The sequence below is a fragment of the Ursus maritimus genome, unplaced genomic scaffold, assembly GCF_017311325.1.
Source record: "Ursus maritimus isolate PB19 unplaced genomic scaffold, ASM1731132v1 scaffold_15, whole genome shotgun sequence".
Taxonomy (NCBI): Eukaryota; Metazoa; Chordata; class Mammalia; order Carnivora; family Ursidae; genus Ursus; species Ursus maritimus.
The window spans coordinates 32,065,933-32,090,856 of NW_024423897.1; the positions used below are offsets into that span (position 1 = coordinate 32,065,933).

The 24,924-nt window shown below is 42.3% G+C and overlaps 1 protein-coding gene across 1 annotated transcript in view; it reads right to left on the reverse strand.

Moving 5' to 3' along the window:
* Window positions 1-1,050: 1,050 nt before the first annotated feature.
* C7 (complement C7) overlaps window positions 1,051-24,924 on the reverse strand; it is a 52,636-nt gene continuing 28,762 nt past the window's right edge. Inside the window, exons 10-18 of the mRNA XM_008692593.2 lie at window positions 24,494-24,660; window positions 21,930-22,158; window positions 19,675-19,846; window positions 17,378-17,465; window positions 14,839-14,971; window positions 11,297-11,488; window positions 6,806-6,896; window positions 3,681-3,865; window positions 1,051-2,240 (exon numbers count right to left, since the gene is read on the reverse strand). Of these exons, the coding sequence (XP_008690815.2) occupies window positions 1,894-2,240; window positions 3,681-3,865; window positions 6,806-6,896; window positions 11,297-11,488; window positions 14,839-14,971; window positions 17,378-17,465; window positions 19,675-19,846; window positions 21,930-22,158; window positions 24,494-24,660 (1,604 nt within the window). The 3' untranslated portion in view covers window positions 1,051-1,893. The remainder of the gene's footprint in view (window positions 2,241-3,680; window positions 3,866-6,805; window positions 6,897-11,296; window positions 11,489-14,838; window positions 14,972-17,377; window positions 17,466-19,674; window positions 19,847-21,929; window positions 22,159-24,493; window positions 24,661-24,924) is intronic.

Below are 24,924 nucleotides of genomic sequence, written 5' to 3' on the forward strand. Positions count from 1 at the left end.
TATGTACAATGAAATGTTATTCAGCCTTAGAAAAAAGAGGGAAATCCTGCCATTTGCGACAATATGGATGGACCTTGTGGACACTATGCTAAATGAAAGAAAGCAAACAACAGAAGAAATACTATATAATCTCACTTTTGTGTATAACCTAAAATAGTCAAATTCATAAAGAAGAGAGTAGAATGGTGGCTCCCAGGGGCTGAGGAGAGGGGGGATTTGGGGATGTGATCGTCAAAGAATAGCAAGGTTTAGTTATGCAAGATAACAATACTTTAACATACACTTAACATTGTCTAAGAAGGGGGGTGCCCGCGTGGCTCAGTCAGTTGAGTGCCTGACTCTTGGTTTTGGCTCAGGTCATCATCCCTGGGGGGTCGGATGGAGCCCCACATCAGGCTCTACATTCAGGGTGTACTCAGCACGTAGAGTCTGCTGGAGGTTATCTCCCTCTCCCTTCCCCTCTGCTCCTCCCCCTGCTCACGTGCAAGCACTCTCTCTCTTTAAAATAAATAAACTCTTAAAAATTTTTTTAAGAAGGAAGATCTTATGCTGTGTTCTTACCATAAAAATAAATAAACAGGGGGGCGCCTGGGTGGCTCAGCCGTTAAGCGTCTGCCTTTGGCTCAGGTCATGATCCCAGGATCCTGGGATCGAGCCCCTCATCAGGCTCCCTGCTCGGCAGGAAGCCTGCTTCTCCCTCTCCCACTCCCCCTGCTTGTGTTCCCTCTCTCGCTGTCTCTCTCACACAAAGAAATAAATAAAATCTTAAAATAAATAAGTAAATAAATAACAACAACAATGATAATAAGAGAGGTGGGGGCAAACTTTAGGAGATGATGGATATGTTTATACTCTTGATTGATGTATACTTATCCCCAAACTCATCGGAGTTCTATATATTAAATATGTATAGCTTTTTACATGGCAATCATACCTCAGTAAAGTAGTTTAAAAAATAAAAATATATTTAAAAAGAACACATTAGCCACTCTTCGTGGAAAGAGTCTTTAAAATTAAACATAATGCAGTTGAAAAAAATTCCAAAGAATAGTATTTTAATGAGATTTTAATCATTGTCATTTTAACTAAGGTTTTGTTGAAATGTATTTATCAGTACCAGAAAAGTACACAGATATTATTTGTATATGAAAGCATATTTTAAATTCCATTTAAGCCCACTCATATCATCTCCCACAGCTGCTTTTTTGTTTTGATGAAAGATGAATAAGTAATAAATAGAAGGCCAATGTCTCAAATTGATGTACCTGTATGGCCCCCTGAAAAACCCAAGCATGTATTCACACGCGAGAAAACTGTTCTGTCAAATACACAATCTCTCAATAGCTCAGGCATGAACTCATGCTTCCTACAAAAGAAAAGGGGGGAAAGGGGATAAATTGTGGTCCTTGCGCTTGGCATATACTAGAGAAGAGCCCCAGAGAGAAGAAGGGATTGTATTTGTGCTCAAACAAGGCAGAAGGTGCCAGTGACTATAGCACAGTGGTTCTGACAGTTCAGGGGTTCCATGTCCCGATAAGATGTAGGGAGCCCTACATGGGGGGCTGGAGTCACAGGCGGAAGCTGAGATGGCTGCTTGCGATGGATAATTGTATATCTTTTTCCATTCAAGGTCCCCTTTGCATTCAGCTTCCCTGAGGGAAGCCAACCTCTCTCGTCTTACTGTTTTCCTGATGCACCTGTACAGCGCGATCCGGCCCATGGGTGGGGTCAATCATACGTTAAACAATCCTAGAGCTGAACGGAGTATTCGAGTTTCTCTGGTCTCAACCTCTAATTTCCAAGATTTAAAAAGTCGAGGTCCAGACAAGTGAGCAATCAGTCCAAGAACACGGTTAGCTCGCGCCCAGGTTCGTGTGCGTTGTTCATCCTGACCTAGTCAGTAGGAAGAGGAGTATCTGGACGCGGGCTCGGCAGAACGGGGCGCCGTGCCGGGCCGGGGGCTGGGAGCTGAGGAGAGACTTCAGGGGCCGGAGCAGGAGGGAGCCTCCACGCGGGCACAGTCGCCTCAAGGGCTCCGTTACGTATGTTTGAACTCAGCCCCAGCGGCTGCGGGATGCAGGGCCGTGTGCTGGTGACAGTGACGTCCTGCCCCCGGCACCTGAGCGCGCCGGCCGCGCACTCGCTCATCGTCTGCTCCACGCCGCCCACTGCCACGCACACGCGAAAGCCGCCTTCCTCGCACTCCGAGGCTTCTCTGCAGACGCATTTGCTGCTCTGGGCTGGAAACAGAAACGACGGAGGCTTAACGCCACGCGGTGGAGGTGGGAGAGTCAAGGCACATGACCTCCAAAATCAAGATGCTTTACGGAGATCTCTAGAAGCTCCTGCCTCGGGGAGGCAACCAACCCCCCTGGGAAAGCAGTAGGATGGGAAAGTGAGGCGTTTTGCTCCACTCAGAATAAGCAGGGTTTGAGGCTGGTCAGGGCAATTGGCCAGACCTACGTGGGCTCCCCAAGTTCTCTGCTGCTCTGTGCTGCTGTCTAGGGAAGCCAGGGACTGAGTGATCCCTCAAGCCCTGACAGATAAGGAGAACCCAGTAAGGACCAAGTTGCTGCAAGGCTCAAACAAGGACAAAGAAAAGAATTCAACTCACTTTGAGATATAGGGCATAAAAGGCAAAAGGCCACAAATCCCATTAAAAACACACCAGAAATGAGGTGGGGAGGAATTCACTGTGTGCGCTGCAGGTGCCGGCCACCTGTCTCCAAAAAGAGTGACGAGGTCAGCCAGCCCACTGGTGACAGCCAACCCTAATGTGACCCAATGGTTAGAGTTCAGTGCGTCCTGGCTTGGGCCACAAACTGTCTAGGAGTGAGAGGAAAAGGGCCCAGGGAGGGCCTGAGTTGCCCGCAGAGATCTCACAGATCACACAGTCCAGCTCCCAAATTTCCACAGATGGGGAAACTGAGGGCGATGGCTTGGCTCCCGCTACCCAGGCTCTCCCCCTTGGTAAAGTAGCTGAAACTGTGAGAGGAAGGCCACACAGGGTATCGTTCAAGATCATCCTAAGTGCTGCTTGGACGTAGCACTGGCAAATCTCCAGCCACAACCTGAAGAAGTAACTCCTTTTTCTATTCTCTTCAAATTCTTCTGATTACTTCTAGGAGAAAGTGTCACCTTGGCACTGATAGGGTTTTAACACTCCCCTCACACTTGCTAAACTCCCTTTATCCCAAAGAAACAGCACGCCTCAAGCGGCCAGCAGCATCTGGCTAGAATCTACAAGCTTATTTTGTTTCATTACATGTATTTTTATAGTTACTTAATATTTATGGCAAGTGATATTTCCTTTTAAGAAAGTGATAAGAAAATTTCCATTTTAAAAAATAGGTATTTTATGTGAGTCTGTTTTCTAAAATGAGTACCTAATATGGATATTACAAGGACAGAGCAGAAACCGGGATGGGGGAATGGAAAGCACCGGTGTTTGGGAGGACATTCAGACCATCGAGGGTGGGTTTTTGTCCTCTTAGGTACTTGATCCACACACACACACACACTCGCCAGGGAAGGCTGTGGGCAAGTTCACTCTCGGACCATCTTGACACTTTCCTCAGGGATGTGCTTGGATTTGCTGCTAAACTAGCACCTACAGTTTTAAAAAGCTCAGGGCTACTATCTCAGCACTATTGTAGCTACAAATACCGAATGCCCCTTACCGTCGCATTTTCCCCAGAGTGGACAGGCTCCGCAGGCTTTCTCGGTGGGGGCAGGCAGAGCACAACTGTCCCTCCCAGCAAGGGTGTAATTTCTACCCTGACAGTGGAGAACATGCATCTTGCAAACTGTCAGAGGCAGTATCTTTTTGTTTCTCTCATCTCGAGCACAGACATCCAAGGAGGATCTGAAACAAATTTTTTAAATTACATTATTTAGAAGATTTTCAGTCTTCAAAATGGAGGATGAGAAGTGAAAGGAGAGGCTCTGAGCTCAGGGCCACAGCAAAAAGATGGAGCAGAAACTCAAATCTCCTTCATGCCTGGGGTTCACCCTCCTCAGATCTTTGAAATGGACATATTTTGCTCTTTATTTGCTCACAATTTTTACAAGCTTCGCTATATCGTGTAGATCTAGTTTCATCTAGAGCAGATCAGATACAGAGAATTAGAAGAGAAGGCAAGGTCTGCTCGGGACGCAGGTGGGTTGACAAGCAGGAAGGAGGGAGAAAATCAGCAAAGATCACACACTCAGAGACTGTAGTCCAGTGGGACCATTGGCTGCAGGAGAAATTCGGTCCTGCAAGCCCAGCAGCCCTGAGAGTTCATGTCCATAATATGGCACTGTCCAACATTTGATGACCAAATCCTCAAGGGAAGATGAAATCATATTTTTCAGTGGGATTTTTTAAAGTATCAATGTTTACAAAGTGGTTTAGAAATATTTCTATAAAATTTACTACTTTGTTTTCCTTAAGCATGGGTGTTAAAATGGTGAGATTCAGCTTTTTAGAAATGTCACTAATAAAAACAAGCACCTTTCTGAATGTTGATGGATAAGGAAGATATTACCGTAGTGAACCCTTAGACAATAAAGTATTTTTGTATGGCAGTTGGAGTTTATATTTATGTTTATATATATTTAGCTCTAATATTTTCTTCAATACCAAGAGCTAAATTTACTTGGAGTTAGTTATGTACATCACAAAAACAAATCTGTGTATCTTTCTTTTATCTGCTTACTTAAGCTTTAAATCAAACTACTCAGAACAGCTCAAAGGGCAGAGACCTTGCACAGCCACCTTGTTATCGGTATCTGATAGAAAGCTCACACTGTGTCTATAAACAGCAGGCTGCAGACAAACGAATCAGAGAAGTTGGAAAGAGGATGAAAGTGAATCAAAGTCAACAATGACTCATAAAAAAATAACACCACACTCAGAACATTCTGGGCGGACGACCACTGCCATTTACACTGCTTAGCTGTGTTTTTCTCACAAGAAGTTACTTCTTATAAGATACCGCGACAATCACCATTACCCACTGTAGGTGTTCAAGGAGTTGGATATGTGTTTTGGGGACAATAATAATTGAAAGCCAAGTACAGCTGACCCTCCAGCAGCACTGGTTTGAACCGCACCACGGGTGCTCTTATACAGAGATTTGTTTTGATACAGACAGTACTATAAGTGTATTTTCTCTTCCTTATGATTTTCTCAAGTATTTTCTTCTCTCCAGATTACTTTATTGTAAGAATACAGTACATGGGGACACCTGGGTGGCTCAGTCGGTTAGGCTCCTGCCTTCGGCTCTGGTTATGATCCCAGGACCCTAGGATCGAGCCCCACATTGGGCTCCCTGCTCAGCAGGGAGTCTGCTTCTCCCCCTGCCTGCTGCTCCTCTTGTTCATGATCTCTCTCTCTCTCTCTCTGGCAAATAAATAAATAAAATCTTTAAAAAAAAGAAGAAGAAAGAATACAGTGTATGATACATATAACACAGAAAATATTTATGGTGGGGCGCCTGGGTGGCTCAGTCGGTTAAGCATCTGCCTTCAGCTCAGGTCATGATCTCACGGTCCTGGGATGGAGCCCCATGTCAGGCTCCTGGCTCAACAGGGAGTCTGCTTCTCCCTCTCCCTCTGCCGCTCCCCCTGCTTGTATGCTCTCTCTCTCTCTCTCTCTCAAATAAATAAAAATCTTTTTTAAAAAATACTTATGTTATTGGTAAGGCTTCCAGTTACTAGTAGGCTATCAGTAGTTAAGTTTTGGAGGAGTCAAAAGTTATATGTGGATTTTTGACTGGGGGGGGGCTCAGCATCCCAACCCCTCCTGTAGTTAAAGGGGCAATTGTAATTGGTCAGTAAACATGTGTTTTGATTCAACCTTAAAGATGACCAATAAATTTGGGGGCCTAGATATCTCCCATTTGCCTCTCCAGATTCACTCTCCATTCCCTCCTCCCCACCCCCCACCAGGAAGGCTGACACTATGAACCACTCCCTTGTCCTCTAGCTTCAGGTGCCTTTGATTAATAGCAGGAGATCGGAGGGATGTTTAGTGCCCTGGCTCACTCCAAGGCGGGGGTGGGGGCGTCTCTGAGATTCCTAAAATGAGGGACTCAGCTCTTCCTCAGCTGCCATCTGCACAGAATCTTCTCTGTTTCCAGTTTTGCATAAAAGCCCCTCTTGTCACGGCATCAGGCCTGGGCACAGATATGTACCCTGGCTGTTGGCAGCCCAGGAGGACTGCCCCCTGGCGGGCAGTTTCCTTCCCTCTGCCCACGTCTATAAATTGCCCCTCTAGGAAGCCTCCTCTTGTCCGAAAGCAATCATACCACCTGTATCCCACTAGGACCATAACACAGACATCTAGTCCCTACTTCAGATATCCACCTACAGTGGAGTGATTCAAGTGGGGTGGCATTCTTATAACACACATCTGGAGACAGCCATTTTGAGAATTGGAAAAGCAGCTACTTGTATCTCTGTTGGTACACCATGTTGAGAGTTTATATTTCAAAGGAATTTCAACCCTAATCTCCTCAAGCTCTAAATCCTCAAGTGACAGTGTTTTCATTTTTCCCCATTTCATAGATAAAGCAAGCAGTGCCCGAGTCCTTCAGCCTTTCTCTAGACAGAGTAGAGAAACTGCTTAACCCCGCTGGTTGTCAGCTCTGGTGACCCCGGCAAATAGCAGACAGCAGATGGGCCAGGTTAAAATGCAAACAAAGATCTTTACCCCTTGGTCAGCAACACCTTTCATCTAACAGAGACTAGTCTACCTACACATTTTTTTTTTATCTTGAATAAAATAAAACACAGAGAGGCGAGCAAAGACAGAGCTTACCCACATTCATAGGGCATTTTACAAACACATCTTGAATTCTGAAGTTTCTCCCATAGCTGACATTCAGGCACTGCTGGTGGCAAAGGGGCATCTGAAAGAAAAGGATAAGGGAGATACAACCATTCCAAGAGCTTCTTTGTGGTAAACAAAATGTTACTTTAATTGTTGAACCAGGTTCTGTAATATTCTCAACTGCCACAAATCTGTACAGTCAAAAAACAAGGCTGTAAAGCATTTTACAGAAGACAGAGCGTTCCTAGGAGAACCCTACAAATAATTTCATTGTTACCACTTCTTGAGCATTTCCTATCGTGTGAGCATTGACAATTGTGATATTCAATCCTCCTTAGCAAATGCCCACTTCAGAGTTAAAGAAACTAAGGGTCAGGGTGCCCGGGTGGCTGTCGGTTAAGCATCTGTCTTTGGTTCAGGTCATGATCCCAGGGTCCTGGGATCGAGTCCCTCCATCGGGCTCCCTGCTCAGCAAGGAGTCTGCTTCTCCCTCTCCCTCTGCCTGCTGTTTCCCCTGCTTGTATTCTCTCTCTCTGTCAAATAAATAAATAAAAATCCTTAAAAAAGAAAAAAAGAAAGAAACTAAGAAAGTTAAGAAACTGGTGCTACTTCACATGTTTAACAAATTGGCCAAGTCAGGATTTAAGTCCATGTTTGTCTGAATTCAAAGCTAGTGGAGCAGGCTCCCTTTCATTAAGAAGTTACTATTTATAAACTGTTGTCTGGACTGCATTTTGCCCACTCCTTCTATAGTGAGACAGAAAGCAACATCATGAGACCATGCGGGGAGAACTGACTGGTACCCCAAGATGTATAAAAGCTCTCACATGTAAATGTCTAGTTGGTTTCCCTTCAATGTTGAGTAAATTTCTAGAGGTATTCACATTTAAATTTTTTTTAAAGATTTTATTTATTTATTTGACAGAGAGAGAGACAGCCAGCGAGAGAGGGAACACAAGCAGGGGGAGTGGGAGAGGAAGAAGCAGGCTCATAGCGGAGGAGCCTGATGTGGGGCTTGATCCCAGAACGCCGGGATCACACCCTGGGCCGAAGGCAGATGCTTAACGACTGAGCCACCCAGGCGCCCCTAGAGGTATTCACATTTAATGAAATCCTTTCCATTGCTTTGTGTTTTGTACAAACTGATCAAAAGTCAACCATCATTCCAGTTTTGACAGGAAAACACTTTGGTCCAGCTTACGAGAGCTTAATTTGACTGCCATCTCCTCGGTTATTCCTGATTACAAGGTGAATAATAGCCTAAAATATTCTGCTATTTCCACCTCCTGCCAGCTTCATGACAATGGAATTCAGTGGCATATACTTCCCCATCATATAACTAGTTCTGTGTTGGAAATATCTATAAAGGTAAATTATCTGAAGAGCATATTTTTATGGATGCACAAACTGTGCAGTACTTCCCCACTTTGGAAAACTGAAGAGCTTTGGACATGACAGTAAAATCTCATGAACAGTCGTAACTTGTACAAAATGGCAGCCATGTGAAGCATAGCCTGCTATGTCCGGCCACATCTGTAACCAGGACTCATTCTTTAAATGCTTCCCTTTAAAAGACTATTACCCCAAATACAATGTAGTTTTCTGAATTGGATCCTAGACCACTAAATGGCTATAGTGAAAAATAAAATCTGTAGTTTCGTCAATAGTGTTACACGAATATTAAATGTCTTAGTTAACCCAAGAAATTATGCCAAGTTATATGAGATGCTCATATTATGAGAACATGGTAAAGGGTATATGAAAACTGTATTTGCAACTTTTCTGAAATCTAATATTATTCCAAAATAAAAATGTTTTTTAAGATGGTGTTATCCAGGGGGCGCCTGGGTGGTTTAGTCAGTTAAGTGTCCAACTCTTGATTTCAGCTCAGGTCATGATCTCAGGGTCTTGAGATCCAGCCCTGCCTTGGGCCACCCCACTTAGCAGATTCCATCCCTCTCCCTCTGCCCCTCCCCCACTGAACAACACCAAAAACAACAACAGCAAAAGATGGTGTTAGTTAGATCAGTGCTTCTCAACCAATGGCAATTCAGCAATGTCTAGAGACATTTTTGGTTATCATAACCAGGGGTGAGGGGGTGCCACAGGCATCCAGTAGGTAAAGACCAGGGATGTTGCTAAATATCTTACAATGCACAGGCTCCCACAACAAAGAATTACCAGGTCCAAAATTCCAATAGCGTTGGGGTTGAGAAAGTCTAATCTAAATGTACCAAAACTAAAGTTCAGTGATAAAGTCATATAAATGAGCTCTGCATTATGCTTAGATGTTTATTTCCTAGACTCAGGGGGAGAAGGGAGAGGGAATGCAAAGAAGGTGGTCAAAGGGTACAAAATTACAGTTATAAGATAGATGGGTATTGGGGGTGTAATGTGCAACACACAAACTATGGCTAACACTGCTCTACGACGTGCAGGTAGGTTGTTGGGAGAGTGGATCCTGCGACTTCTCATCACAAGGAGAAATTTTCTTTTTTTTTTATTTTATTTCAGTGAGATGATGGATGTTAACTAGACCTACTGTGGTAACCATTTCACAAACGATATAAATCAAACCATCAGGATGTACACCTTGAACTTCTACAGTGATGTATGTCAATTATTTCTCAATAAAACTAGAAAAAATATTTTTTGAAACTTTATTTACTGATCGTTCGTAAGAATGAAATTTTAGATTTTAAATGTTTTCCAGGAGTTATTACAATTTCTTCATGAAAAATCACTGGTAGAATTAGCTAGACCAAAGATCTTTGCTTTTAAGAACATAGAGCTTTGTTATCTTCATATATCTTTACGTCAAGACTCCATACTGATGGAGGGAGGGAGAAATGAGTTGCTAGTGTTCAATGAGCACAGAGTGTCAGTTTGGGAAGATGAGAAAGCTCTGGAGATGGATGGTGATGACGGTTGCACAATAATGGGAATGTACTCAATGCACCGAACTGTACATTTACAAATGGCTAAAATGGTAAATGTTATGTTCTGTCTGTTTTCCCACAATAAAAAAAAATGACTAAATACTGATAGCAGGTGTTTTAAAACATCAGCCTTGGAGGCTGACAAACCTGGAGTTTTCTATCTGTGATAGGCTTATTTTAAGGGAAGTTACTATTCTTACTCATCGTGTCTTCTGAAAAACACACAGGACTGAAAAATATCCTTAATTAAAACTTTAATAGAATTTGCCACTGAGTAGGAGAAAATTCATACTGAATTGTGCTACAAAATGACTGGAGCAGACATTTTAGAAAGACAAATATATAATATCTCATTTGGAATAAAAGAGCAACCTCATCAAGTGTACATTGTTCTCTTTAATTGTAGAATTCCTGGTACAGGTCCATTATTTCAAATATCCCTGATAAATTCATATTTATGCTTCAGTGCAGTAGAAAACAAAGCACTTGTCTCTGCAGTGGCCCTCTGACAGCTAACAAGCATGTGGGAACCAACATGGCGGGCACCCGGCTGGCCGTGCTGCCCTCCTGTGCTGTCAGCAGTGTCTATATTTAACACCACAGCCCACGTCCGCTGTCAGCCACAGAGGACTCTGTGCAGCCTGCCCTCTCTTTAGTTGTGACCATCTAATTCACCTGACGGTATCACTCATGGAATCTAGTACTTCATCCTTGCTATAAAATGCAGATTTTAGCATTGGATTAAAGTCATTCACCAGAAAAATAAGAATACCATATAAAATGGAATGTAAATGGGTTTTCCTTCCTTCCTGTTTTTTAATTGTCACAAACATGTGTTTTCCATTTATTTTTAAAAATGTAAACAAAGAAGAAACAGGAGGTGATTTTAAAAACAAATCCATCCTACCTTAAATACCTCTAAAAAGAAATAGTTTGGCATTCTAAATCTCTTCTTATCATAGCTTCTTAAAAGACCATTTTAATTTGCCTGGTGTTCAAAATACTGGATTTTTGGATTTCCACTATTAAGAACAACTTCACAAATCACAACACTTTGCTTTCAATAATTTCTGCTTTGCAGTGTTAAATGTAAATGCTTTTAAATTTTCTATTTCAATAATGTAATAAACTCTCTGAAAGCCCAGGAATGAAACATACAGAATTTTTTATAAATTATCAACTCAACTCTGTACTTAATAAAAGTACATTTCAAAGATCGGGAGAAAACCAGAAATTATCTTTAAAAAATACTTTATTTTCTTGGCACCAAAACACATACAAAGCTAATCTTCGATAAGAAGGATGTAAGTTAGTTTCAGAATCACCAGGGCTCTTCTTGCCTGTCCTTGTATTCCATGAGCCTATCTGTGCCATGTGAAAAAAAGTCTATTACCCAGTCTATGAACTGACCTTCTTGGAGAGGGGCAGGGATGGAAGGAATGACCCACAGTTATGTCCATCCAGTGCTATAAAGGACCATCACAAGGACCTTCACTCATGTGAGTGCAGGTGTCCTCGGACAGACCTATGAGCTACTCACCTTTTTGCACACAACGAACACTCTTCATATCAGGACTCCACTTAAGGCTGGATCCACAGAGAAATGCTGAAGGACCTTCTAAGGACATGCCACCTGAACAGGAAATGGTCACCTTCTCACCAACTTCATAGAATGGTTTGTGGGGATGACTTTGTATGCCATCCATCGATGCAGGTAGAACGCAGGCAATTTCTAAAGATAAATGAAAACAAAATACAAGGGTAATTGCTTTCCTAAGCCATCTTTTTTTAAATGATAGCTTCGAATAGTGCTAATACACATGCTCTGCTTTTTTCACATTAGAAGACAAAGAGAATGAGGTAAGTTCACTCCTAGGACGCCTTAAAAGACATGTCCCACAGTACCTGACATGTAATTGACCAATGAAAGACTGAAGACCAAAACAGTTCCTGTCCTCCAGGCCTGCCCTCAAAGTAACGTGCCAGCTTAAAAGGAATCAGCCTTATAAAGAGTCCTGAAGCCCAGACTGCTGTCAAAACCACACTTTTCACAGCTGCCACGTACCTATTTAGTCTGGTGAAGTCCCACCAGAATTTTCCCAAGAGCTCTACTCATCTGCATAGTATTAACATATATTCAATTAGGTATTTTTACTATCTGAAAGTTTTAAAGAACCACCTTCAACCTTGCAACCATACAAGTATTAAATAGTCTTTGGTTTTCCATCTCTAGTCTTTCTCACTCAATTACATTCATTAGCTCAAATCTTCTACTTGAGAAAACAGCAAAGAGAAAAATGAGAAACATGCATAGTTATGGGAAGCAAGTCGGAATTTATGATTTAAAAAAAAAATCTTGTCAATCTCTGTAATGGGCTTTGGACAATATTCTACAAAATCCTGCTCTGCTTCTGTACCATTTCCAACAGAAACTCCATTCATTCATTAATTCAAAAACAGAATATATCAAGTGCCTAAACTTAGCCAAGTATATTGTGTGCTGCTGATACAAGTCTACAGTTTTGGTAATGCCTTTCTCCTTCAGGTACTTGTAGTTTGAAAAAGGGGGAAAAAGCTGAAAGCTGCTAAACTAAAGAGGAACTGCAGCTCAGAGGCTGAAAAGCTGGTAGTTTTTAACAGTCTTATAGGGCTAGGGGATCAAGAGTTAGAGTCTAGTCCCATCACAAAGGAGGAACCTAGAGAGAAATTCCAGTCTTTCTTTTGGGATCCCTTAATGGCTACACCCTAGGAATAAGGTAAACAGGACATAAAACAGCCTCATTGCTTACCAGAAACAAAATGAAAACTATTCTAGAGGAAGAGAAGAACACCACCAAAACCTCAAATGATTCCTTAATTTTTTTACACATAAAGTCTGGCATTTAATCAAAACTAATCTAACATTTAAAAGGACAAGAATTAAACAAACTCCCCAAAAAAGACAATAGAAACAGACCCACAGCAGGTCCAGATAATGGAATTAACAGCAGCGAACCTTTAAATAACTGTGATTAACATGCTGGGAAAAAATTAAATGACAAGGCACAGAATTTTCAACAGAGAATAAGAAAGTATAGAAAAATGGACAAATGAAATACCTAGAATTGGAAAATGAAATTAAGAACATTACAGAGTTCTTAAAAGCAGCCTATATACAACTGTACAGAGAATTAATAAACTGGAAGGTAGAGCAATAGAAAGTATTTAGAATGAAACAGAGAGGGTGCCTGGGTGGCTCAGTCCATTAAGTGTTTGCCTTCGGCTCAGGTCATCATCCCAGGGTCCTGGGATCGAGCCCTACATTAGGCTCCCAGCTCGGCAAGGAGCCTGCTTCTCCCTCTGCCTCTTCCCCTCCCTCTGCCTCTCCCCCTGCTTGCGCTCTCTTTAAAATAAATAAATAAATAAATAAATAAATAAATAAATAAATAAACAAACAAACAAACAATAAAAATCTTTTAAAAATCATTTAGAATGAAACAAAGAGAGGGGAAAAAATGATGTAAAACCAAAGAAAAAATATATATGTAATATATACAATCTAAAAAATACACCATTTGTGTCTCATGAGAAGAAATGAGCAAGAATGGGACAGAGGCAATGAGGACATAGTCAAGAATTTCCTAAAATTGACAAAAGACATTAAAGCTAGATTCAAGAAGTGTTTCGAATATCAACCAGGGTGAAGCAAAGAAAATCACACCTAGGCTTATCATAGTGGGTGTGCTTTTGAAACAAAGCACGGGGGAAAAAAAAGAAATTCTCAAAAGTAGCCTGACATAAGATTTTCAAACCAGAAATGGTAAAACTCAGAGTGAACATCTCACTAGAAAACAGTGAAGTCAAAAGGCAAGGAATAAAATCTTTAAAGGCCTTAAGTAAAATAACTGCTAACCTACAGTTCCTCACGCGATAAAAATCTCCTTCAAAAATGAAGATAAAATAAAGACATTTTAAGATGAACAAAGACGGGTCCATTTCTCATCAGTAGATTCACAGAAAAGGAAAAAAGCTCTTCAAGCACAAGTATCGTATTAAACATTTTGAAGAACCAACTTTTGGCTTTATTACTCCGAGCTAGGAAATGTTTATATTCTATTTCAGTAATTTCTGCTCAAGGACTCCAGGAGTGAAAGAGTGAGAGACAGACAGAGACAAAGACAAAGAGGAACAGAAGAGGTCTTACAGATCAAAAAGAAGAACACAAACCAACAGAAAATAGGGGCCAAAGGTTGAACAGTCACTTCATCAAAGACGATATGCAAATGGCCAACAAACATGAAAACAGGCATGACATCACTGTCACCAGAAAAATATGCAAATTAAAAAATAAGATTGCTACACACTCACCAGTACAGCTAAAATTTTTAAAAGATTGATAATGTCAAATGTTGGTGAGGATACAGAGCCATCTTAGCTTCTCAGATTCTGGTAGGGATGTAAGTTGATACAACCATTTGGAAGACTGGTAGCATCTACTAAGTCTACATGTACATATGCCCTATGATTCAAAATTTCACTACGAGATATACACCCAAGAGAAAAAATGTACATGTGTGCACTAGGGCTTTTTTAACATCCCAATAGACCAACTGATTGATAGAGGAAAAATATGTCTCTACAGCTCTATCTGCTGAACCAACTTACATTGCAGTACAAGTGAGATGGAAGGCCAACAGTAGCGTCAGCATGGTTAGCAGAAGCACGTACTCAGGTGCCTACATCTGGACACAATAGGACCCAAAACATTCGAGGAAGTACAGTGATGATGGTACATCCCCAGAAACTGAACTATAGAGGATGTGCTGAAGGTCTGAGCCAGACCTGAGCTCCCTGGCCTATTCTAATTGGCACCAGAAACTTGAAAATTGCAGTAAATGTGCCTCCCCTACCAGGAGAACCATCAGCTAGAGACTGCTGACGGCTTTTTCAAGACACGACTGAAACTTGTACAGGATCATAGGAGCCTCTCAGGAAAGGGAGGTCAAGACACGGGCCACACAGTGAACGGTGATTCATCTTGAGTCATTCTCTTCCCCATGATTCTCTCATCTTAAATTACGCGCCACAACCAAGGCCACTCACTCTGACAATGCATTTCCCCAACAAGCCACCGCGAATCGTCTCCACATCTGGCTACTGGGTCTCCAATAAGAGAATATCCTTCATTGCAAGTATACACTACGTTTTTCCCAACAGGAAACATCACACCTTCATCCTAAACAGAAATAAAAGAGAGAGAGGAAAAGAGTATGTCTATTTTGCATTAACAGAATGTTTCTTTAGATATATTTGGCCTATAAATCATGTCTTCTTTTAATCATCAGGCAAACTAAGATCAAATAACTAATTTAGAAAGTTGTCCATAAAAACTTTTTTCTCTGTATGGTCCTAGCCAACAACACTTGTACTACCATTAATTGAAATAAAGCCATTAATGCCACTGTACTATAATTAATTGATTATCCCCAAAATTGACCAAACACTGTCGTAAGCATTTTACTGAAATTACTTTAGTGGACACTGCCCAAGTCACTTTTTCCCCCTGTGTTTCAGGAAAAGACAGTTGTTATCAGATTTTGGAAAGGTACTTGTCAGTCAAATCTTCACACTCAGATGTTATGGGCTGTTCATTGGCAATACTGCCTAACAGAAGCTGGTAAGAACAGACGGAAATGTTCAAATCCTATCAGCGTGTTCATGAAAGTTTAAGTTTCTCACCGATGGGCTTTTAGAGGAAGCAGAATGCTGATCTTCTCCCATCCCACCCTCCAACCCCTACCCTGTAAGGGAAGTGCTGCTGGGACTGGGCTAGATTCAAGGACATGGTGTTGGCCTGTGATCCCAGGAGATGAGCTTTCACAGTGAAGCAAGGAAGAATTTGAAGTCTAAGACCTAAGGATGTGATCATGCTCTTCTGGGGTTTCTCTTAGTTCCTTTCCTCATCCTTCAGGTTCTCTGCCCCCCCCCTCCGCACCCCCAGGCAGAGGGTTGAGAGCTGGACCTGTTCTGCTCCAGGCATTAGAACAAAATCCCATGGTGCCTTTTTCTTCTCACTGTCAGTCCTGGCCCAGGCTGGCTCCATTGTGGGAGTTGGTAGGAAACAGAGGGCCCAAGTTAAAACAGAGTTTTGTAAGCAAATGGGGAAGGATACTTGATTTGCTTTGGTGCTAGTCTCTAGGCCTTCCTTGGCCTTGCAAAAGGGACTGCTATATGGGGAAGTTGAACTCAACAGCGCCCAAACTTAACTCTGTATCAGAACCACTAATAGCAATTAAAAGGGGGGGGCACCTAGGTGGCTCAGTTGGTTAAGTGTCTGACTGTCTGACTTCAGCTCAGGTCATGATCTCAGGGTGCTGGGATGGAGCCTCGTTTCTTCCAGCTCCCTGCTCCGCAGGGAGTCTGCTTCTCCCTGTCCCTGTGCGCCTTCCCATTCATGCGTGCTCTCTCTCTCTCAAATATATAAATAAAAACTTAAAAAAAAAAAAAGGACACAACTCTCAGGCTCTACCCTAAACATACAGAATGAGAAAAAAAAAATGGAAGATAAGGGACAAGCAGCAATCTTTATTGTTAAGTTCCCTGGGTGATGTAGCCCCTCTGTGGGGCAGTGTACAGAACCCCTGGCTCCTTACAGGACACCACATGCACTGGAGTTTGGGACAACAGTTCACGATTTGCCGAAATATACAAGTTTGCTTGGCCTTGTTCTCTAAGCCTATGTTTCCTTCAGGAATTTTATGGATTGTGGTAACTGTATTGGACATATGGGTGTTAGAGATGTTGGGTTCATTCTCCTCTCTCTCTACACACATACACATAAACACGCACACTCTTCTTCCATTTCCATTACCTACATTTGGGGGAACTTCAGCAAATGTCAGTGAGCAGATGTTTAAGGGCCTGGAATTTGACAGGCAAATCCTTCATGAAAAAAGCAAAACAGGGAGTACTGAGAGGGTCCTGATGGAGAGTACCTCCATGTGAGCCAGGAAGACACTTCACTGGGGCTTGGGGCCAAAGCCTCATCATAACAAGCAGTGAGAAGAACATGAATTAATATGGCCCCAAAGCCAAAAAAATTCCCTAGAACGACAAATGGCAGATGACTCGCGTTCCTTCTTGAATGAGAAAATTGCTCAAAGTATAATGACCCATATCTCACCAACACTGGCAAAATGTCTTACCGGCTTCTGGAATAAACCCAATATTTCATCCCAAACCCCATATTTATGAAAAAATAATTGTTTTAAAGACATTTTTCAGTGGCAAGAATAAAGTTCTCTTAGTTGAAGAACTTGCTTATGGATTCCTAGTTTAGTGCTCAGAGCGGAAATGTTCAGCAGCACTCTGGCATGATTACATCTCTGATTTCACTGGGCAGTGGGATCGATTTACCTTACCGCAGAAGATATACTGCGTTCTGCAGAATTCTAATCACCTTGGGCCAAAGAAGAAAAGTCACAAACTAAAACCCTCACCGCTAAAACCAAAATGCACATATAAACTATTCTTAGCACCGTTCCGTCATGGAAGAAAGAAATAGATTATGACATCAGCAGAGGGAGAGAACTTGGAGCAAAGGGTGTATATGTAAAGGAAAAATCTATCTTCCATAACCAACTTGAACAAATCCATCTTTCAAGGCAGGAGGTGATGGACAGAATTCTTTTGGAGCCAAAGACAAAGGAAAACAATGTGGTTCGAGCAATCTGAAAGGAAAAGGGGACAAAACAGAGTTAATGTGATGGATTTCCACAGTATAATAAATATTTTGCAACACAGAGAATTTTTCGTTTACATCTGAAGGGACTCCCTTCACATAAATACATTGATGTGATTGCCATTCTCAGAATCGATATCTGATCATATCCTGTAATAGAAAACTCAAACATAGGGGCGCCTGGGTGGCACAGCGGTTAAAGCGTCTGCCTTCGGCTCAGGGCGTGATCCCGGCGTTCCAGGATCGAGCCCCATGTCAGGCTCCTCCTCTATGAGCCTGCTTCTTCCTCTCCCACTCCCCCTGCTTGTGTTCCCTCTCTCGCTGGCTGTCTCTATCTCTGTCAAATAAATAAATAAAATCTTAAAAAAAAAAAAAAAGAAAAGAAAACTCAAACATAAACTCAAGCTTCCAAAAAATAGCTAGTAAGTCAGTAGTATGAAGAACAAAGAGAAAGAGAAGGAAATAGAAGTCACCGGACAGCACACCGACTTTACGTGATTTCTAGAAGTCACCTGTCTCAGACCTACTTTTTCTCCTGCTGTCTGGTTCTAAAATGCCTGTAACACAGAATTAATTCTGTACTAAAAATAAGATAGTAACAGTGATTCTGCAGGAGAGGTAACACAAAAATAATAACTAGCTTTGACTGAGCACTTCCTATGTGCTAGGTACCTTGGCAGTCACGCTACAAATGTGCATTATCTCAATTCACATTCACAGTAACCCTAGGGGGTGGTATGTGAAGAAAACAAAGGCTCAGAAAGTTTGAGTGATTTGTCCAAGGTTAGAGAGTAACATATTCAAGGCTGCATGAACATGTAGTCAGATTCCTGAAGTCATGCTCTTTCTACCTCCCACAAGGCCATCTCTAAAAGAAGCTTATAATAATCATCATTGCAGTAACATCCATCATTAAACAATAGTTTTCGGGAGTTTTTCAGGAGTGCCTCTGAAGCCAGCATGCCACCAGTATTACCCCCACTCCAGAGATTTGAAATCTGAGGGAAAGCATGACAAATGGCCTGTGAATGTTGCCTCCTCTTCAGCCGAGTTCCTTATCCTCTTGCCATATTCTGAGGAAACTCAGAAATGTGAAGTATTGATTGTAATTTTCCTCTTTGCACTGAACAGGAGGAGATTTCCCCTCTGACCACCAAGAAGAGCGAGAATTCCTTCAATGTCTCTCTGAGGATGCTCCTTTCCCTCCAGCTTTATGTCTAGAGGCAGAGGAAATACGGCCACTCCGGCAGAGGCCTCCTCCCATGGAGACCCTCATCTTCCCAGGGACCTGCCCCGAAGGCAGCTTCTCCTCCTACCACAATTCCATATGCTCGCCAGCCTCCTGGTCATGAGATCTTCATTTCTGTTAGATTATGAAGCACCAAACACCTAGGGAAAAGGCATCCCACCTCCCTATGCTTCTACCAGATACCCAACTATCTTACAGCTTCCTTCAATTCACATGATCTTCAAATTATCTTACTAGAACATTTTGCCAATCCCGGATCAAAAGAAGTTAGTAAGGACAGTGTAAAACTGTAAGATGTCACCTGAATTCTGACCGATGGGTATAATTCATCAACTAAGCATTTTGAGATAGCTTTTGCAAGGTCCTGGCAAGTGAGAAGTTGGTGTCAGACAGCTGGGCTAATTGGTCTAGATATTAGCCATCTCGAGCGTCTGACTTTATGCCTAATCCTAAATGAATGAATGAATGAACGAATAGGATTGGTATATCTGAAAAGTAATACAACTTTTAATGAAGACCTACTGTGTGCCAGGTGCCGTGCTAATCACTTTCTGTGCTGAATCTCATTTAATTTTGACAACATCCTACTATTGTTTTACCTTCTATGATTATACTAATTTTAGAAGTATGGCAGGTAACTTGCCCAAGGTCACCCAGCAAGTAGGTAGCAGATCAGCTTGATGCCAAAGCTGCTCAGATCCACTTGGCCGGATGGCCTCTGAGCTACACAGGCTTTTGTAACATCTGTGTCAGGAAAACTTGAAACACACAAGTGCTAGTTGGCCACATGCCTCCTTCCATCAAGTGACCCCACTGCTAAGGGCAAAGTAGTCACTGATGAAAATCGCCATTTAACTTCTAAATCTTTCAATAGTGACAATCGTGGATCCCACGCTTACTGCCCAGGGCGCTGTTCTTTGCAACCGCCAGGAGATCTGGCCGCCATTACCGCAAATGCTGCAGCTCCTCGTCCTCGCACGGGCCGCTTTCCCGTGGTTCTCCAATACAGGACTGCCCACCCTCACTGGGCGGCGGGTTATTGCATTCTCGTCTCCTTGTTTTCTTCCCTTGAACACAGGGGCCCCAAGAGGACCAGCAACTCCAACCCCCGTCCACCCCTCCTGTAAGACAAGAGAGAGGTTGTTCAGAAAGCATCGACAGGAAGATTGCAGAGTTTAGTGCTGAGCCTCCCGCTCAGGCGGTCACTGGGGGAGGGGACAGTCTGGCACTCACGAACTTCACTCCGTTCAGGAGGTCTTCTACAATGACCAGAATGTCTCTGCACACCGATGACGTTTGTCCAGGTCAAGGCGGCATTAACGAATTTCTTGCAATAATATCTTAAATTTGTTTACTATTTTGCAACTGTTTCAGAGCACTTTTACATGTATTCTACCATTCATTTACTTCTCACCAGAAAGAATCCAGATGGGCAGGGGGTCTGTCACCATTCTCAGTTGATAGGTGTGGAATCTAAGACAAGGGGGTTAAATGTCATGCCCAGGGCTGTAATGGCTGCCAAGAGCTGCGCCCAGACAGCAACATGGCCTTATGGAGGAGTCCAGGCTCCTCTCAGTACAGCAGTTCCTACTGTGAAGCTTTCTATTGTAAAAGCAGTGATGGGGCATGGGAAGAACATAATGTACTGGGTATTCCCGACTGCCGACCTTGGAGCTGGCACTATTAAATGAGGACGTGCATAAGCAGGAGAAATGCATTTGCCTCCTGTCAACATCCTTCAGTCTGCAGGCTCTTGCTCAGCCCAGCCTGGCCACCTTCCAACTCAAGGCCGATTCACCACTAACAGTGCTTTGACAATTTTCCCCCATCATATTCCTTGGGGGAGGCAAGAGAGAACTTGCACTATGTTCTAAAAACTTGCCTTTCTTAGTCAGAAACTGATCTCAGAAACCTTGCCCCCGGAAGCATTACTTCCTGATAATAGATGGATATGTTTACCGCTCCTTAGCTATTTCTACTGTGTAACACACTCCTCAGTATCACACACACCAAAACTAAACCATTGGTAATATTTTCCCATGAGCTTATTTATGCTTTCTTCCATCATTAGAAATTGAGTTAATAAAGTAGTCCCATGAGCATATTAACAGAGGGTAATAACAGCTTAATACTTTATGGTTGCTACCCCAACTCTTACCAGCAGGGGGAGCTTCCATATTATCGAATAACAGGAAATCCAACCCACAAAGAAATGAAATCAAAGTGGTGGGATTTCAATTGACCAGACAGGCCACTTGGGAAGAGAACTGGAGGCAAGGATGCCTTCTTGCTGCTTGTCGATAAGCGACCATAGTTTAGTCGTGTATTCATTCATTCATCAAACATTTATTAAGTGACTTCTATGAATCAAGCCCTGTTGGGCTCTGGAAATAAAAAAAGGAATCACAGTCCTGACCTTAAGAAATGAGCTTTCTAGAGGAGAGAGGCATATAAATAAATACAAAATTCTCTCATACTGTGTCTACTCATGAAGTCAACATCGCATAGTATCGTACTAAAGTACTGAAAGTACCAAGCATCCAGTAGGGCACAGTAAGCAGATGTTCAAAAGTATTTGTGAATAATTGACTGACAGAACATAATACAAAATAACAAGTGATATTTCAAAGAGCTTGACACCAGAAAGGTTAAGCTATGCATACACCAGCTCCACAGACCTATGTTATGACAAAACCTTAATGAGATGACTACGGAAGGACGGAGGTGCTTTAGGCATTAATCTATTTCAATGGAGAATGAAGAATGGAGGGCATGGTGGGTCTGTTAATTAAGACAGAAAAACAGAGGGGCGCCTGAGTGGCTCAGTCGGTTGAGCGTCCAACTCTCAATTTCGGCTCAGGTCATGATCCCATGGTCATAAGATTGAGCCCTGCGTTGGGTCCACGCTCAGCAGGGAGTCTGCTTGAGATTTTCTCTCACTCCCTCTCCCACTTCTCCCCCACCCCTTGCGTGCACGCTCTCTCTCTCTGTCTCAATTAAATAAATAAATCTTAAAAACAAACAAACAGGGAAACAGAGACAACAGAAAGCCTTGACCCAGTAGCTAGAATTCAGAAGTGGAAGAAGGGAGGCACTAAATTAAAATGCCCATACACAAAGAAGCACAATCTCAAGGGCCAGATGGAAAGAGTGATTCCTTTTTCACTGTGTCCAGCATGACTAGTAAAAATTCAGCACACTGACCTGCTTCATTCCCTACGAGGACTCCTTGTTCACAAGCCACACCAAATGTATATGGTTTGCAATGGCACTGACATCGGGTCCCCTCAACGGTGGCAATGCCACCATTTTGACAAGGTTGGCAATGGCAGGGGTCAAATTCGTCCAGATATTCCTCAAGAGCTCGCTTCAAGTATAGTCTTTTCACGGAGGCACAGGGTACTTCCTTTATCAGCTCATACAAAGGTGTCAGCTATACAGATAAAGACAGCATGGTCAGTAATGAGGGATTTAGGCAAGGATATTTTCCTTCTGGCATTTAGGCTCAATCCCCATTAAAATAAAATGAAAAACCACTCATGCTAATTCCAATTAATTCTTGTTCAAGTAAAAAGAAAACAATTCACTTTCTTTGCAAGGCAGAAGGAAAAATAGGAGTGAATAGGGAAGGAATATTTTTTGTATCTTGCATAAAATTTTTAAAACCAACAGGACATTCATTTTTTAGTTATTGAGAGATTATTTTGAAGGCAGTACATTTCCACCCTTGCAGAGCACAAAAGAAAAGGAAATACACTTAAATTACAGTGAAGAAGCAAACGCAAATAAATTTACAATTAAATACCCTGACTCTAAGAGACTTAACATGTCTCTTAATGAAGACTGTGAAGAAGTTTAAAACAGATAGGGCAACCTTCTGGGTCCCCTCCCTCTTTGGGAGCTTTGTACTCTATCATTCAATAACTTCACTCTCGTTCAATAAACCTTGCTTTGCTGCCCCCAAAAAACTAAAATAAAAATAATAAAAATAAAACAGATAGGCATTATTGTTCTGTGTTGAATATGTCTAATGAAAAGCAACTTGGAGACCCTAGACGTGCTGGCTAAGCTTTCACCATCTGCTCTCCTAAGAACAAAAATGCTCTGATTTGTAGCATTTGCCAGTTTCTGCAGTATAAGAGCTCTCCCCATGGCCAATTTCAGGTTGCCACTGGGATGCCAATGACTGTGGAGTTGGGAAGATACATGCACCACTGGCTCTTGGGAAGGAGCGTCTGAGCTGGCCGCAGCACAGCACTGCGAGTATGAGGATAACTCAAAGACTCAACCACATCTCCCTCCGTGTCTGCCCGAGCTCTCTTACACGGCATTATGAAAGAACGGACTGGATGGCATTGCGTGGACATACACGGATAGTAAATCAGCACAGCTACCTATGATAGTTACAGTCCAATGTGGAGAACAGCAGAGTTGAGAACGAGAAGGAATATCTCTTTATCCCTAATCAACAACTTCGAATTTTTCAAGATTTGTTATGGGACACTGGCTTTCAAAATAGGTCATTGTGAATATGGATGGTGGCACTTTAGGGTAAACTACCTCCTCCCTTCACCCTTAGTCGGAGGCGAGTGGGTGTGTGTGGTGTTAGGAGGGTGCTCAAGGAGCTATTGCGATTTGGGGGTTTATAAAATGTATCCAAGTCAACTTTCAGCTGAAACATTGCTTGACTCCCGTGACAGAGAACCGGTTCTGCTACGGAATTTTGTTTTTGAAAATGTGAGATTGTTGCACTGAGACAGATGTATTAGTGAATGCTCTGAGCAGATCGCATATTCTGTGTTCTTACGTCCAATTTCATCCACAAGAAAAACCAGGTGAATCCAGAAAAGTGGACACAAATAGTGGAAACCTCCCAAGATAGGAACGCACAACACACACACACACAAACACACACTTCAGACAACCGTCCGGGTGACTGCCTGTACTAACCTCCCCCCATCCCATCTGGCGCTACAGCTGTCTGTCATCTGGCAGCTCTCCTTCCAACGCTTCACGATCATTCAGGGGCTCCAACCCTCCCATCACCTGGTGAGCTTCAAGTCTTTTCTTAGAATTGTGCCACCTTAATGTAGTGGATACATTTCTTAACAATTTAACACATATAAAACTGTGCTATTGCTTTTACTGATGTCTTTCTTTCTTTTTTTTTAATGAGTATCACAGTTCAAGTTTTTGAGTTTTGTGCCCTTAACCCCATTTTCCCCATAAGCCAGGCAGTCTTAATTGTGCAATTCTGCCTAGCTCTCTGATTTTTAGGAACACATACATTGCATTAGAAAAGAACTGACTGTGTCAATAAAACATCTTAAAATTCTTCCAGCCAAATTTGTTCTATCTTAATGTACGGGTCTCCAAGAGCCTATACACCACGGCCAGAGGAGATCTGATGGGACAGCAGACAAGCCTAAATGCTTTCCTCTAGCAAGAATCTATAATTCTTCTGAATTAGAGACCAAGGAAAACATAACCAAATTTAGGTCAAAAGCTCAATATGCAAATTTTGTTTTTAATTTCTCTTGGGATTTACAAGGCATTTTAACTTGTACAATTGAAATATGGACATGCAAGATAATGATGCTTCTGTTTCTTATTATTATGTATGCGTTCATTTTACTATACAAAACATAATTGGGATACAGAAAATGCTAATTACAGCTGTCTCTGTTTAACCACCTTGATTTAATCTCATTTTCCCAGTGCAAAGAAACATGCCTGCTTTGTGCTGCTTTCAACAGAGCAGGACATACCTTTTGTTTTATGACTTGGGGAAGACCAGTCACAGATTCTGCCCAGGAAGAATATCGCTGTTTGTTTCCAGCAGGATTGTCCAGCTCCAGGAAACTGAGGCCAGACACGAAGCCTGAACCTCCCCCCCTGACAAACGGGTCCCCTCGCAGCACATTGCCCTGAGTTCCTACGCAAGGAGAAATCAAATCAAACAAGTCAGGATGCACAAATGAAACGAAAAAGAGCATGTAAAAATGAAAAGTCTATCAAGCACTAAAACACAAACCATCCAACTTTGTGACGTTCTGGGAAAGCAAAAACTATGGAGACAGTAAAAAGATCAGTGATCGTCCTCCGTGGTGGGTGGAGGAATAAATAGGTGGAGCACGGAGGATTTTTGCAGTGAAATTGCTCTGTATGATACTGCATGGTGGATACGCGGCATTAGACA